At 35.1% G+C, this 17,373-nt stretch overlaps 2 protein-coding genes across 5 annotated transcripts; one reads left to right on the top strand and one right to left on the bottom strand.

Annotated features, from left to right (window-relative positions):
- The first annotated feature begins 317 nt into the window (after positions 1–317).
- LOC110380045 (lipid storage droplets surface-binding protein 2) lies at positions 318–8,576 on the top strand. 2 transcript variants are annotated; one of them, XM_021339902.3, is made up of 6 exons: positions 318–539; positions 951–1,071; positions 1,798–2,030; positions 5,483–5,675; positions 7,195–7,311; positions 7,923–8,576. In XM_021339902.3, the coding sequence occupies exons 2-6, from the start codon at positions 951–953 to the stop codon at positions 8,162–8,164; spliced, it is 906 nt and encodes a 301-aa protein (XP_021195577.3). In that variant the 5' UTR covers positions 318–539; the 3' UTR covers positions 8,165–8,576. The 2 variants fall into 2 exon arrangements, with proteins under 2 accessions (XP_021195577.3, XP_021195576.3); XM_021339901.3 differs by having other exon boundaries at positions 7,183–7,311.
- Positions 8,577–9,487: 911 nt separating this feature from the next.
- On the bottom strand, positions 9,488–15,998 carry LOC110380047 (AP-1 complex subunit sigma-2). 3 transcript variants are annotated; one of them, XM_021339903.3, is made up of 5 exons: positions 15,817–15,997; positions 15,446–15,624; positions 14,877–14,985; positions 14,357–14,494; positions 9,488–9,703 (listed from the first exon to the last, which is right to left on the bottom strand). In XM_021339903.3, exons 1-5 carry the CDS (start codon positions 15,817–15,819, stop codon positions 9,659–9,661), a joined length of 474 nt encoding a protein of 157 aa, XP_021195578.1. In that variant the 5' UTR covers positions 15,820–15,997; the 3' UTR covers positions 9,488–9,658. The 3 variants fall into 3 exon arrangements, with proteins under 3 accessions (XP_021195578.1, XP_021195579.1, XP_021195580.1); XM_021339904.3 differs by lacking the exon at positions 9,488–9,703 and adding an exon at positions 9,952–11,005 and having other exon boundaries at positions 15,817–15,998; XM_021339905.3 differs by lacking the exon at positions 9,488–9,703 and adding an exon at positions 11,857–12,553 and having other exon boundaries at positions 15,817–15,998.
- Positions 15,999–17,373: the final 1,375 nt, after the last annotated feature.

Here is a 17,373-nt window from a genome sequence, read left to right as displayed (position 1 = left end):
GGTTATTAAGTAAACTGTGAATTTATCCGTCAATTGGAATTAGAGACAACGAGTTGTTTGAAAATTTGAAGACTGAAGAAATTAATATCTAAAGCTAATGCTTTTTTTTTCTAAGTGAAGAGTTTTTTATTCTAGTACCAGTTGCACTTTCAAAAAGTCACAGTACAGAAGCTCTGCTTCGTCATAGTAACATTAGTTAATTGAAAGTGAAACTACCCAAAAGTTATACGAATTCAGCTAAAGGAAAATCGAAAATTACTCAGACAACACTGACTTCCAAATGTCAGACAGCGGCCGAACTATTATCAAATTGGAGTGGGGAAGCGGACCAAAGTCCAAACAAAGCGTTGAATCATAAAACTTATAATTATTATTCGTCGTCATTCGCTGTAGTTACAAGCATCGTATATATTTTCTAATTAATAGTCAGTTTACTTCAGTCAGTTGCTTGAATCGCGTTGGACAAGTAATTATAAGTATAGATTTTCGTCTTGTTCGTATTTTAGAAAGTTTTTTACCAGTTTACAAAAGTTTTGAAGGTAGGTGTTATTATTATCATTTTAAACTTTTATCTTCGTTATTCATATTTTTAAGTTTGTTCCTTGTGTTTAATTGTGTTTTTTCCACGCTAGCATATTTAAAACTACCTACTTGCAATTGCAAATTCTACTGCTACTTATTCCTAATTTGGTTTGCTAACTTTGTAAATGAAGGTAAAGAAAAAAAAACTTGGTACAATTATTTCCTGCAACTTCTATTAGAATTGAGGAAATAATTGTTGCAAAATAACATTATTACATATTACTACATTTTAAAATATGAAGGAATATCATAATTCAGCATAACAATTCTTAAAAGTAACATTTTTCAAGGAACTAGAAAGTTCCCTTAATTTTTGTCAGTCTACCTTCCAACTTTGAAAAATGAATATGGTGGTCTTTCTCGTGTAGATGGCTACAGAAGTGAGCGCCCCATCGATGCCGCAGCTGCAGTCCGTGCAGAAGGCGATGGCTCTGCCCACCGTGGGGGCTGCCGTCGGACAGGTTGGAGCTTTCTACACTAAAGTTAAGGGTATGTCTGATTTCATTGTTCTTGTACATTTCTAACTGGGAATCAAATGATCTTGCTCACTCTTCAATCTAGTTCAGTAACGGTTTGGGAAACATTGTGAAATTCTTGAGGGTTTGGACTTTGAAACTTAAACAGGATAACATTTTACAATCTTTTTATGCAGAATGTGTAGGGGATAAACTTGTATTCAGCCTCTAAGTAATGAGGATTTAGGTTGCTGTGGGATTGAAGAAAATATTTTTCCACCCGTGGGTACTTTGAGAGTTTGAGATAACTATTTTTCATTTGAATATCAGTGCATTTTAGATTGGATATTTCTGTAGTATCACAAGAGATCAGTAATTATCTATTGTTTGACTATTTTCTTAATCAAAATGTGCAATTTGTCTACCACACCAGCCTGTGAAACAAAGCCTTTGTCATGACAATATTTGTTAATACTTTCCAAATACTTGTCTGCAAATATTTACACGTGCACAAACTGTTTGGTTTGCATATCCATTACATTTTATTATATTTTGAAATTGAATATTCTTAAAAGTTTGTGATAAAACTACAACTACATAAAATAATGTGAGGGTAGACGTTCACATCTCAAATTACTAACACTTAATATAATACTAATTCAACATTGAAACATGCTAATAGATAGTTACAATCAATTTTAGCACTGATTCTCACTATAATAGCATTTGCACATTCAATTAACATAGTCAATTTCCACAGGAGCACATTCTCTCTTAGAATGGGCACTATCCACGGCCGAAGCTGGTGTATACGCCGCCGCAAATACAGCAGCACCCTACGTAGCAGCCCCCCTGGCTGCCGGAGATGTCAGAATGGCCGCAGCCCTGGATGAGCTGGAGCGCCGCGTGCCACTCGTCGCGGAGCCCCCCAAAGTCATCGTGGAGACCACCAAACAGGCAGTCATGTCTAGAATCTCGCCACATGTCAACAAGGTAGGCATTTGTCTTTATTTTCAGGGTATAAACTAGACTTAAAGATCTTTATGTTTTTGGCTTGGAGAGTGTTGGTGGCATTAAAGACCCAATTTGGTCATGTTTCTCAGACTTTATGGTACAATTTTTTTCACACAGTGCAGCCGAATAAAAGATTATTCTAAAGACTTCAAAAGACATGTTATATGTCAGCAATTTATGCTTTAAAATTTTGCAACTACCATTTCTTTCTTATAGAGTAAATAACTAATTAAAATGTTCGTTAATTTCAAAAATGCGACATACCCTCATTTACTTTATCTTGTACTAAGTCGAAAATTATCATGTCATGTTTTAATTAGTGCAGTTATTTCTGGCAACCAATTTGTCATATTACAGAGATAATAAAAAAGTTCCTGATATCAGTATTCAAAGTTCGATTTATAAAAAGATCATGGCGGACGCGGATGTACTCGCTCGTTATCTAAAGTCGAGGAAGTAGTTCACGATAGAACATAGCGTGCAGAGTGCACTTGTTACCGGCAGGATGTTGCACTATCTGAGAACAGATACTATTATGTCGCACACAATACAATGTTATTACATTTTATAACAGAGCGTCATCCGTCTGTTTTTGTTTATAAAACATCGGCTTCGGAGTATCCGTTGGTCGGAAGCGCTCGGACCGGTTCGGTGGGAGGCGCATGCACATGTGGTCATGTGTGTGCTACTCATTCATATAACCGGTAGTTAGTAACTTGCTACCTTTGCGGTTGTTTCACCTGGAAATTGATCACTTGTTTCTTGCTAACAAACCGCACATTCTTTATTATGAAATTGCGTGACATTCCTGTCTTTGCTGTAGGTACTCCTATTATACTGTAAGGGGGAGCATTAACAATGACATAAGTATCACAAAACGTTACTCAAATATGGGTCTGTTCTTGAACATAAACCATAGGGGACTATTGATCAATTGAATTGAATCTAATTTACACTTGAAGCTTAAATCTTGCGTCAGATTTTGTAGTCTAAAGCTAAAAGTAGATAGCCATCATGTCATCTTCTCACTTTATCTCCACCAAGTAGTAAAACTGAATAAAACTTTCTTTAACATAAAATGTCAGTTTTCTCTGCAAATACTCGGCAGGTGTGCCGTTAGTCACATAACCCGTAGACAGTACAACTTATGTAATACATACATACCTATGTATTAACACTAAGTTAGGTACATTCCAGTAGTTGTTAGTGCTATCACGTTGTTGTGGCTACTCAACGTGTGACTGATAACAGCCTATTAGGTTTTTGTTTTTCATAACACGATTTGAAGTCGTAAACTCTAATCTTTGTAATTTCAGAAAGATTTCTGAAATTCTTCTTGGAATATTTTAGCCTACTATGTTTCCTTTTTGACTCTATGAAGGTCTAAAAAAATTACAATGTGTTATCAATTTAAACTTTTCCAAAAACAAAATGTCTGCCTACCCTCACCTTCAAAAAAATAACTTCATCGATGTCACACTGCATTATTTACTTTTTAACACGGTTATATTAGCTTCATTTGCGACTAGGGCAGGCTTACAAAAATAAATAGACACGGTCGAATGCATCCCCTCGAAGACCTTTTAAGAAATCGGTTGAAAAAATATAAAATTAATAACTCTGAATAATTTCCAAATTACTTGTCCAAACGAAGAAGTATCAGTATCTCACACTTGCATCTGAAAGTATGCAGGGCAGTCTATCTTTAGGTTTCAGTTATAAATAAAACCTTCCCAAAAATTCTTTAGCGCCAAGCGTGAGCGCGTTAGGATTATTTTTATGACATCGGCGACCGCTGCACAGATAAGATAAAACGCCTATCACGCGCTGGACAATGAACCGGAATGGAAGAACCTTGGTACTGGTTACCATCGTGATAAAACACCGTTTGGATAAAACAAAAGACGTAGTAGAATTATGTCCAAGCTAAGCGAAATTCTGGATTTTTCTAGAAGGGTATTCAAATATCTCGAATCAATCACGAGGTTGCACGAGATAAACGAATACGACATAGACACACCCAGTGCACATTAGCAGCATATAGTATCGAGAAAATAAAGTAGCCTATGTCTCGGGATACTGCAGCTTCCAAAAAGGACAAATTCCTCTTATGTTAAAAGTATTAAAACTATAAATTCACTAAATCCCGATATGTTCTACAAAGAGTAGGTATGCGTCAATATTGCAGTCACTTGTTTTGTCCTTTCTAGAACCTAGACTAGACCGTAATTAGTTATTTCCTCAAGGCGTTATGAGGAAATATTCAGTTTCACTAAGGGCCGTGGCCCGTGTTGCAAGTCACAAGGGCAGAAGGTTTTAATTTGCTCAATTTGTCACACTGGATAATTCTAATTTTAGTTCCCCTCGTAACATACGTCTCGTACGTGCGAGGCTGAAAAGGATTTATGGAGTCTAAATGACGCACTGATCATGTTATTTCAAGCATATATTATTTTAGTGAAGTATTCCATTTAGTAAGGCTATGCACACGTCAGGTATTTTCGCTGACGAATATATTGATATTTACCATTCAGCGTCATACCGTAATGTTTACAGTAACTAGATCATCAAGTCATCACTGTGTTTACATAATTAGACTGTCGATAATCTGTAGTTTATGACAAACATTACTTCCACCTTTGTAGGTCACATTCAATGTTAATGTTTCAAGGGTAACTGTCGATTAAAGTCCGTTACATTAATTTAGGTTTAGGATTTAGATAATTAATTCATATACATACATAAGTAATTTTTTATGTGTACTTAGTAGTCGAATATTGATTAGAATCATTGCATGGTTCGATTAATCGATTAACTCGAATGCACTTCATGCATTCAGTTCTTACGCAGATAAACCGATAAGTAGGTATCTGTTAATTATAATACGGATTAATTCTTCAGAAAGTTCGAGTAGGTAAACATTTTATAAACGACGCAATAAGCGGCCGGCTAAATATACCTAAATGTTGAATTGCGTTCTTTGTTTATAAAAATACCTACATTACACTTTTACTTTAAAATAAACAACGTGAACATGAGACTTTTTTTTAAACCAGCCCTCAACTGGTTTCTGCCAAGCGACATTATCGTAAAAAAAAAGAAATAAAGTCAAACTAGACCCTATGTATATTTTAAGATGCATATCTTCACTATGTTCCCACGCCGTATCATACTAGTAGTTTTTATTGAAATCCAGTTTTGTAAGCTCAAAATATCGAATGAGCTGCAGGTGTAATCAGCTAACGAGCCCTAGCGGCCAGTTTTCTCCAACTGACAGCCTTTAACGAGCCCTCCCTTGAACGGAGATTTGCACCCAAATCTACCAACTTCCAGACTCTGCTCTCGGATGCTGCTTTATAACGCGGTATTTGCAGTTCGGTACATAATAAATAGTTTCATACTTAGCTGTAACTTGTGTTCTTTGTCCCCAGGTATTCACAGCTCGCGTAGCCGCGGAACAGCGCGTGCACTCCCTAAAGGAACTCTCCTGGGCCAAGGCCAACGCCCTTCTCTCAACAGCATACGGCCAGAAGGCAGTTAGCAGCGTAGACGCCGGAGCCATGTATGCGATGCAGCTCTTAGACCACTACCTCCCAGCGGTTGGAGCCCAGGAAGAAACCAGCAGTGAGTCACTTGTTCATGTACAAGATATAACTGTAGGATGCACGGTCATTGTAGGGTCCAGCATGCTGATGTTTCTGTTATTCTTGGCACATATTTGCATGGCTTTGTTCTTGGCGTATACTTTTATTTTTATGACCGGAGATTAGTTTTTTTAATATTGAATGTTTTATCTGTACTTTTTTGGTGAAGGTGTTGCCATTAGTAAAAATATTAACGCTAAAATATTTATTTGAATAAGTATGGCTGTTAAAAGTATCTAAGTATCCCTGTGATAAATAAATAACTAATTTGATAAATTATGTATAGGTGGTGGGTAGGCTAGATTAGAATTGAAGTAAGAATTAACATTTTGTGTTATTATAGCATCCCACTAACATGGTTGTTTCAATGCACAACCCAAATAATCCCTGAACTCTAGCAATGAGGGTTTTGTAAAATGGCGTCCACGAGGTGGCAGCACCGAGTCGTCAGGTCCAGATAACTGTCAAAGTGCTTATCTTTACTATGAATAGTGAACGATTTTAGTGTTTTTTTATTTTATAATTAAAGCACTGCATTATTGTTTTACTATTGCGGTTGAGTAAATAAAAAAAACGAAATCATATTGTGTTAAAAAATTTTCAACAAGCTTTTCCTTAGTACCAGTGACTTTTGCACCCTCTCTCTTAGCTCAATTTTTAGTTCGGAAACCTTATTCTGACCGTAGTCCATAATAAAATCAATAACACTTCCAATATAACAGAATTTCGATAAACAATAAGTTCGGCACCTACAATTCCATACTATTTGACAGCTGTTTGGACCAGACGCATACGTGGCGCCACCCGGTGGCAGAAAAAATTTCAAAAACCCTCATTGAAAATAGCTGATGACAAGTTTTAATTAAATAAACAATTCCTATGAATTCTGCTTACGTTGGCTACATGTAGGGACACTTCATCTAGCAAAAATAGATGCATGTATGACTCATACATACCCGTACCTACATTTTAGTAACATTAGCTAACTACGAAATTCTATACATCATTGAGCAATTACAGTCGCGGTGCACCGCACAGTGTTATGTACTTATTAGTAGCTTATCATAATTTAGATAAAAAGAAATTAACAGCTTAGTCTGTTTAGTACACAACGTTTTTATCTGATAAAATTATTATACTTAGTTGGAAATAACTCAATAAAAAAATCTAGGTACCTATTATGAGTTTAGATGCCAACTACCTATGCAATAAATGATGATTTAGGAATTCCCTTGGCCTTGATAACCTGCAACTTATTGATTTTTGAGTAGATATTCCACCCTTATTATTGCGTGATTCTACGTACACCTGTCTACCCATAGCGTTAACTATCCGAGTACCTTCCTATTGCGTTTTGAGTATACAATCCTTGCATGATTCAACGCCCTAACATTTTACTTCTACCTAACTTTAGTACTAAGTGCATGTCAACTTGTTCCCTCAAAAGTTGGCATTCTCATACGAATGTAATGGTTTGTTAATTGTAGACGAAATTGTAGCGGTGAGCAACGATCCCGCGCTTCACACCGTGCAGACTGTGGGCCGGCTGAGCGCAGTCGCCGCGAGACGTGTGTGGGCCAATCTGGCGTATAAAGTCAACGAGCTTAGGAATTCAGGTAAACTATTATTATTATCATTAAGTCTTCAGTGTTAACAAGATAGGCAGTCACACTTTAATTCTTTTACCAAGCTTTTAGTCTTACTAGGAGATTGGAATGTAGATGTCCATGTAGGTAGATAGAAAACTTAGGTTGTAAAGCTGAGCAACTGCTCTTGGCCAATGTTGTTATATTTCCTGTATCCTAAAAAAATACCAACTAAATATTAGTTAAAAATAAGGCCTTGCATTTTTTCATAATTGCCAACTAGATACTTTTGTTACGTTATAATTTCCTTATAAACAAGAATTGAACTTTATAACAGGAAAGGTATGCAATATTGCATTGTTAAAACAATACATTCGTTCTGCTCCTGACATTTACGTATGAACAAGCAACCTTTATAGCGACAACATTCAAATTAATATCAATTTAGTCACCTTTCTCGACCTTGAGCTTGCGAATCATATTGCAATGTAATCTAATCACTATAATAGCATGATGTTTATCTAAGGCTTATTGTCTACGTAAACTGCAGGACATATGCACACTGTTGTCAATTGACGATTGCTTGTAATCGTCAAACGCGGTCCTGGACAGCAGATGTAATGATTTTGTGTCTATCGCAGGTGTGGAGTTGGATGTGCGCCGCTACATCACGGCCCTCCTGGCTGCCTTACATCTCGCCAAAGTGACCAGCGAGCAACGGCAGAGAGAACAAGAGGAACAAGCCAAAGAGAAGCCCCAAACCGCAGAGCCTGCGCCCCCCGCCCCCGCTCCTCCCAAGAACAGCCAGGACTCCGCGCCCACCACCGCCAACCAAGTCAAGGCTACCCCAGAGTCCAAATCTACAGAAACTTCTAACAATTAATTCTAAAAAATCATATTTTTCTAATATTATATTTTGTATGTAAGCTGCAGGCAGGATGCTATTTTTAGCGCGTTGTTGCACTTTTCAGTGAGCGATATCGCAACCTCCTTGCGTAGCGATACGGAATGAGGTCGGTACAGTCGCTGCACTATGTCGCGCTAGAGACGGCGTCGTGCTTGTCATTAGTTAGGCTCTCAGCCACAATGCCGGTATACAGGCTGTACCGACGTTGTTATGGCGCATTTAATTAAGTGAAATCATTTAATGTATTTCTATTTACTAAAGACTGTCAATATGTCTTCAATTTTGAATTATTTATCGCTTTTATACGGCATATTGTAATAAAACTATTTTGTATCGTGAAGCGAGATTTAAATCGCACTATAATAAAAGATTTTATATTAAAATAAAACGACGTTTTATTTGATTCTTAATAATACTTTAATACGCAATATGTTCCAAAGAGAATGTTTGATTCTTAGGCCTCTTGATATTTGTAGATATGAAACGTGATATGAGATTAGAGTCTGACGCAAGACTTCGGAATTTGCACAAATATTTATCTTTACATTACATAGCGCAATAAATACTGTAAACTTTACAAAGGTAGAAATGTATACAAACGTGGAATCGAACAGTCTTGAACCGCGAGACATATCAACACCAAGCTTTTATAAAGAGGTAAAAATATCTGCCTTCCCCGAATCCCATGAATACTGGTAAGTACGTCTAACAAGATACTTGATTCTATACACTAATGTCTTATTTTCCCTAACACAGCAGTCTATGCGGTAGAATATAACAATTAATTTCATTACAAACTGGAGGGCTAGGATTGCGAAATGTACTGGTATACTGTGTCATACGAGATAGAATATAGGTACGTATCTACTCTATAACATGAATAACAATCATAAGCGAAATGTATGAAAATATAATCACTATGTATGCTTCTTTTGGCACAAACTATTATTAATTGTTCCACCACAGTTACATACAGTTAGTGGCAAAAACTAGATTCATAGATACAACATTACGTACAAACAGTACATAATAACTAAAAGCGGTGCGATCTCATTAAATTAAAACTAAATTAAGTACATAATAGTTGCCACGTCTATTTATAACTACGTAAACAACCTCCAAGTGCAAAAATGCTTTGTTTTTAAATATCTACTTTTTGAGAGTAAGCACTAAAATGAATATCTTACGCAAATTAAACCGAGAAATTAATAAATTGTAACGAGTCTGCTATACTTCAGAAGGAATACAATACAACAGACATTTTGTAAACAATACATAATAATGATCTCAATTCCGACAAAAGGTATATAAATTCTGCAATATATTTTACATATTTATATTGATTTACAGCGCAACCTTTTTGGTGTTAACGACAATATCAAAAGGAGGTTTTAATATAAGGTTCTAATATCAAAATCCTTGGTGACATGATGTGGTTGTCGCTGTGTTGCGGTGCGGTGCGCGGCGCAGTTAGCCGAGGCCGTGGTCTTCGAAGAAGCCCTGGGGCGTCTCCTCCTGCAACAAGGGTTATCACTGAGCCAGAGTCGCTCGTGGCCGTGTTAGACCGAGCAATCGCTTTTCGGTTATCGACTGATTATAATTTTCATACCTACCATAACTTATATGAAGAGTTTTAGATATAATGTGATTTTAAATGACTGATCCACATAGAAATGACTGCATTTATATTATTAAGCTTGGATAAATTCTTGAAATTTCAACTTATGAACAAGAAAAGGTACCCCAATAAAAAGTAAAAAAAATGAAAACATGTAAAATATATTTTATTAGAAATATGTTATTTTATCACATAGACATAATATGTATCATAAACGGATCGTTATCATATTAGAGATAAAATACAATTTATTGCACAAACTGTTCAATTATGACTATACTATTCGAAAAAATCAAATAATCGGTTATTTTCTTATAACTTCATGATGGGATAAAATAAAATTGTAGTGAAAAAAGTAGGACTAATTGCTGAGAGAATAATATTAAATAGCACTTTTGGAAACAAATACTTTTCAATAATATTAATTTCACAATCAAATAGTAGAATTTTCTTAAAAAATCTTTAAAGGCTAGCGACATCTATAAAACGTTGATTAAGTCTACAATAGTGTATCAACAAGTACACTTAAAGAAATAAAATAATCAAATTCGAAGTCGGGTAAATTCGTCATGTTTTAACTTAATAAACTCTTAAATAACTTAGGCACATAATAAATCAACCTAATTAAAATAAATTCGTTCTCAGTTTTCAACAAATCATAAAATTGGAATAGGATAACAGAACAAAATAATGAAAAATACAAACATTAAAATATAGGACAACATTATAGAGAAAATACCCTAAAAATAAGTCATTAGGGTACGATAAATATGGAACGTTTCAAATTGGCAGTTCACAAAATTTCAAATACATCATGATTTAAAAAGGACAATAATCTTGGTCCACTTTGGCCTGAAGAAAACAATTCCGTCATACATCCATATCAAATACTTACCTAGATTATAATCATATATTAAAAATGGAAATTTTACGACAATATTAAACCAATCATCATTATCAGTCGCTCAATATTAGGAGAGTCACAAAATATCGATTATTTTTCGTATTCAAAAACTATGATAGTTACAAATTTTAAAAGTAGTTGTAGTAAAAATATATGGCAAATGTTTTTTATTTCTGAGTGGTTGAATGCTTAGGCGATGGTATTGTGTCGTCGCGGCGCAAGGAGTGAAGAGGCGAAGTCCCGGCGGCCGCTAGAGGAGCCCCACCTCCCGCAGGGCTGCGTCGACTGTCTCGTCCTAACACAATCACGCCGTGAGCATGCAGCTAAGCTAGACGCTTCAACATGTTTCATAGTAGGATCGACACTTTACCATGCATACATTTCAATATACACAGTTTCATGTTTTATATTGGAATAGTTGAATAATTTATGCCTATTTCAATTCTAAATCTGTTTATTACCAAAAATTATATAAATTCCGAGTTACTACAAAACTTTATAATGCAATAATTCGTTTATATACCTATTTCTTGTGGTACCACTTTAAATCAATATGAGCATACCATGATACAAAATTTGTAATGAAATGTCTTTTAATAATTTAGTCACTAACCCTTGAGAATTGATTTGAAATGTTAATAACTGGAAACATTAGCATGCTGTTAATACACCTAACTGTTAAGTCTAGTCCACGCCAAGGAAAGCGTTAGAAAAGATAATAATGTACACCTCCACGACACCACACCGGACTCACAGGATACCCGCATCAAGAGTTACTCAAACTGAGGAGTTACTGAAACTGTAAAGGTACGTTTTAAATGCTAGCTGCCGACTGCAACTGCCGACCGCACATGCCGCGACTGCATGAAACTGGCCACAGCTGCACTACTGGTTTGTATGTATTTACATGAAACCGTTTTGGATCGAAGCGGCAGCAGCACGTGCAGTCGCCCTCAGATATCGACCGATTTGATGCAGTCGTGTCATGTGCGCTCGACAGTTGCAATCTGGAGCTAGCATTAAAAACGCACCTTTAGTACTATACTAAACATCAAAGTACAAGTATGATCAGAGAATAATGAGAAAAGTAAGTCGTGATGCGGTAACTTGGGACAGGAACTCGGTACATGCAAGAAAACAGATTAATTTGTTTTTAAAATGTATTTCGACAACCCATTACAATAAATGCATGAACAGCCAGACCATAACCAAGAGGACACTGATTTACAAATGTAAATGTTACCATATGTTAAAATACAAAATAGAACACCCTGATTAAGAAGTTAATAATTACTGAGAAAATGAGTGATTAAAGTCAATGTTTGAGCAATATATTTGTCAACTTTTTTAATAAGGAATATTTAAATTTCACAAACACACTGTGTTGATTTAATGTGAGAAAGCACAAGTAAAGCAGTGTCCCGATACAATGTGATAATCATAAAGTTTAACTACACATATATGAAGCAACGATATACAGATAAACTATTATAATATCTAACTATAATGACGCCCTGTATCCCTATCTACTAACAATACAATATCGCATGAAAGATCTACCATCGAGATTAATTATGATTTTTTGAGAATTCTGTATGTATTATATACTGAGTGTGTTATAGAAAATGTAATAACGCTGAGTATATAGCCATGCTAGAGTAGCTTAAGGAAGAGTTTTAAGAAAACACTAGCTACATACTTAAATAAAATATAGCTTATATAAATATAGTTAAAAAATAAATAAGCAGCATGCAATAAAAGCTCTAAAAACACAGAGAATAAAGTAGCTTATTGTATAGTCCGCGGTTGTGCGACATCAGTGTAACAATCCGTCGTTGAGGTCCTGACCGCCACCAATGCATGCAGTTCACACCAAAACAAACCAGAATATTAGCAGAGTGCAGTGGAAGTACAGTTTGTAAGCACATTCGTGGAGATGCAGTCGGCGAAATGTTAATTACAAGTACCAAGGCCCAAGTTCGCCGATCACATAAACATCAGTTATGTTAAAAACAGCTGTTTACTATGAATTTTGCAAAGTAAACTATTGCTTCAAGAAAACTGACATTTATGCAGTTAGTGAACTTTGGTCTTAGAAATGAACCCAGAGATCAAGATATTTATAATGGAAAGTTATATATAGCATAGAGTGAGATAAATAGAAGTCACTTAACAATAGATGTGTCCCAAACCAAGTTAAGAAAAATCTATGTATTTCGGCCACAGATTTACACACAGAATAAGTTTTAGGATGAGCAAATTAATATCGCCGACTGCACCACACTTTTGACTAGACTAGTCTAGCTTAACACACGCGGCTATTCTATGAGATTTGTAAGTCTATGTTTGTGTAAATCGGGGAGTTCTTTCGTTGTTAAATAAAGAGTATTATGTGTTTAATGTCATTAACAGTACTTAATTGGTTAACATTTAAATTGACTAACTTTTATAATAATATTTTCTAATATATTTGCATTTTAGGCACTAATTTAGCATTTCTTAATTTTATATTATTGTTTGTCCTTTGCAGTATTAGCAGGATTTTAAGAAAGTTAGCTATTAATATCATTTTTGATATGTAGAGAAAAATCTAAAAACATATTTATCTCATTTTGCATTATGAAGGTTTTGATAAAAAGGCATTTTTCCGAAATTCAAACACTAGTGTGTATTTGAATATTTTTCCCGTTTAATTCTTGCAACATGAAATAAACACGTTTTCAGGTGTTCAAGAGATTGATATGTGTAAATGCTTCTTTGAAGTTTAATCTAAAAGGCAAGTGCTCCTACTCGCGGACATTTGTGTTAATATCTAGTACATAATCAAAAGGCACTACCGAGGCCACTGTCCTATCAACTGGTCCACTTTATATACCTAGGTTACTCATATACTTTATTCATTTAATATATCTATATAAAAACATCTACACGTGTTGCAACTAGCTATGTATATGGCAGTTCTATATCGTGAGTATTGAATTAATTAACTTTTAGAATCTGATAGAAAAGGCTAACTAATTATAATCTTATTTCACTCATTGTAATAAATAAACTATTCATATTTGACTCTGTAAATTACTGATTAGAATAATACTTGAACAATCTTAAAGGAACAAAATTAATCACTGGTTGCAGATATCCACTATGCAAAAACATTAATTGGATATTTTAGGAACTACATAAAACTGTTTCTTATTATATAATATGCTAAATAATTGAGGATTCATAATAAAGGCATAGCTGGATGAGTTAACCACAACACATTTGTTCAGAGGCAAAATATTAAATATTGAGTAACTTAATAACTTTCGTAGCTAAAATAGCATAAGTTAAAAATATTCCCTAATGGGTATTGCACATATAAACCTGTAAGCCCCAGTCTAATGACATATGACCTTCTCTCTCTAACAATAGGTAATAATACACACCAATTTCTTTGTGATTCACCAATAACACAGTTTCTATAGGAATGTAGAATTGGTTCAATATTTTAGCTTATCTAAGGAATGAATAAGAATAATAAGAAACTAACTAAAATTGATCTGTAAGATATAACATGTAGAAATTTGGTAAAGCCACAAATAACTAGGTGTGTATATTAATTAGTCTAAAGTAATTAGACAAGCTCATTATCCTGGCTACTGACCTCTTGGAGCAGATCCTGTGCAGCGATGGCCTTCAGGACGTTCTTCTTGCTGGTCTCCTGCAGCTCACCGCCAAGTACCAACTCGTCCAGTATGAAGTATGCCTTCTCGAAGTTGAATATTATATCCAGTTCACATACCTGGAAAGAGAATGAGGTTTTATTACTACATATATTTCACTTTACTATATATTTTATTTGAATTAATTTCTAGCTGATTCCCGAGCCCTACGAAAACTACTTTGGCAGATACAAAATAGCCTTTCACTTAAACTTACTTAAAACTTACACAAATAAGTGTAGTTTCCCAATAGTGAAAGTGAAAATTCTCTAAATTAGATCAGTAGCTTCGGAACCTTTAGTTAGGGTACAAAAAATCCCTTTGACAAAATTAGTACCTAGTAGAAGATTTACAATATGCATGACAAAATTGCTATTTATATCAGAGCTCACTATACACCCAAATCACCATTCTGACTATGTTGGTTTATTCGAAATAAACAGTATTGAAGAGTATACTCACACTGCCAAAGTACTTGTCAAGCAGCTCCACGTAGCGGTGTATCAGCTCCAGAGTGAGGAGCTCATTGTCCTCCTGCTCCATCGCACAGCAGAAGTATAGAGATGCATATCTGGTGACAGATGTATTATAAGATATTATTGTAGAGGGACTTGGTTTCAAAATGCTGTCTGGAAAATCTGCCTGATATTATCATATCATATCATTTATTGCATTCCATAATGTACATTTGGTGGAAAATATAATATAAAAGAGGTAGTCATAATTATGGACCCTGATGGGCACAGCAATATTTACAGCAATTCTGCAAATTGTATCTCTTAACACACGAGTTCTTGACCTCGATTTGGAATACGGAATCATGATCATTAATATTGGGTCATGGTAAACATCTATCACATATTTATCATGATATTGTAATACTGTAAACCCTATTTATCTTACTGCTATGAACTCAACCAACCACTTTTGATAGCGGTTACATTTAGAAGAACTATAGAATATACTCTATGGCGCCAATTTGTTGATAGAAGCGTCAACCAAGTCCATATCATTAGAATTAGGTCACCCACCTTTTGTAAACGATTTTGACATCTTTCCACTCCAAGAATGAACACATCTTGGGCTTCCTGGCCAACACTGTGGTGATCAGTTCCCGAGTGATCTTCTTCTTCAGCTTGTCCGGGTGTGCGACGTACCATTTCTGCAGTCTTAGTTTGCCTTGCCGGCTGAATAGTAACATGAATTGCATCTGAAAATGCCAGATTACAGGCGTTAACAATACAATTCGAATAATTGGCAAATTATGCATAGAGATGGCACGCATTGGATATCATTATCATAACGAACGTTTGAACTATATATCGCGGCCTGAAATCTAATGATATTGAGTCATTTACAAAATACGACAGGGAGGAAACTATTCCCGTAAGAGGTTACTTACCATCTTTGTATCTTATAGCTAAGTCACAGACTAAATGTAAGAAGGAATGTTTACTAGTTATGCGTTGCTATAAAATGTTTTCATCACATATTTTGCACGAATTTGTTAAAATAATTATAAAATTATGGCTGACGTGACGACATGATCAATATTATGACGTCACACACACATCTGTCAAACTCAAACTGGAACTTGGAACAGTGAAGCAGTCGTCTATTCGAAAATCGACTAATTATTCATGAAAAAGAGCGTCTATTCCTTGGCGATCTCGTGAATCTGATCAAGTATGTAATTAATATGTACTGCGAATATAGATACAGGGTATTAAGTAAAGCTCATTTCTTTCGTAAACAGAAGTATTCATACAGCTACATGCAATCTTCTTCCTGCGAAAGAAGAATGAAGATGAGGTTTCAGTGAAAAGAGGTGTTTGTTAGTGGTTAGGACAACCATAAATATGTGCCAATGTCATAATTTTCAAGTTATATAAATGCAAATATTTATCTATTATCCAAAGTTGGAGTAGAATTCAGTAATAAAGATTAACGTGGAACTTTAGAAAGTCTTTCCAATTGAAGCAGCGTACTCAGAAGACGGAAACATGATGTGAACAAAAATTAAACTATCTGGAAAGGATCGATGCCAAAATTCAAGATTACAAGCATTATTACAAGGAGTTGAACTATTAAGAGCAAATAAAACGATATTTTAATTTATTAGCACAATCATGGCTATATCCAAAAAGGAACCAAAATTCAAACCACCTAAAAAACGCAAGGATGCAATTGGCGGATTTAATGCAATGGGATATCCATGCCCTGTTGTGGGCTCTTGTTGTTGTTTACCCGTAAAAATAGGTACATATATAATAGCATTATTAGGAATATTGCCTACGGTGGCATGTGTAGTTTTGGCTACGCCAGCTGGGATTGATATTTTACATGAGAATGGATTACCTCAGTGGTATGTTCCAGGAATTAAGTGGGCTTATAGTCTTTTAGGTGTTTTAGTTTTTACTGCCCACGTCATAATAGCTGTGGCTGTAAAATTGGGATCCCGAAAGTGTATCATTTTGTATTTATGGGCCTTGCTTGTGTATATGGCAGGTAGCTTCGGAATCGCTGTGGTGATTTCTGCAAAAATAATGATGGCTGGTAATACGTTGTTTGGGATTGTATTTCTCTTGTTAGCTTCTATGTATACATTAATGTTATTGTATTTTTGGATTGTGGTGAACAGTCTATTGTATCTCGAAGAGGAGAAATCGAGAGTAATCAATATTCATATAACAATATTATGAATTTTGAAGGAATTGCAAATGCCTTTGAAGAGTATTTCAAGTGTGGGTATTTATATTTTACTAAATGTTTTATGTTGCGGTAATTTTACTAGAAAATGTGTTTATGCTACATCACAGTTTAATAAAATAAAAGAAAGATTTGTAAATATATATTTTTCATTTTGAAGCGACTTTAAATAACGAGTATGTGATAGGTTCTGTTATGGCTCTGTAAGTGGTCAACAAGCTGCTTTGCTGCCATTAATAAAAAAGAGAAC

The sequence above is a fragment of the Helicoverpa armigera genome, chromosome 14, assembly GCF_030705265.1.
Source record: "Helicoverpa armigera isolate CAAS_96S chromosome 14, ASM3070526v1, whole genome shotgun sequence".
Lineage (NCBI taxonomy): Eukaryota > Metazoa > Arthropoda > Insecta > Lepidoptera > Noctuidae > Helicoverpa > Helicoverpa armigera.
This window is presented reverse-complemented; position numbering and strand designations above follow the sequence as displayed.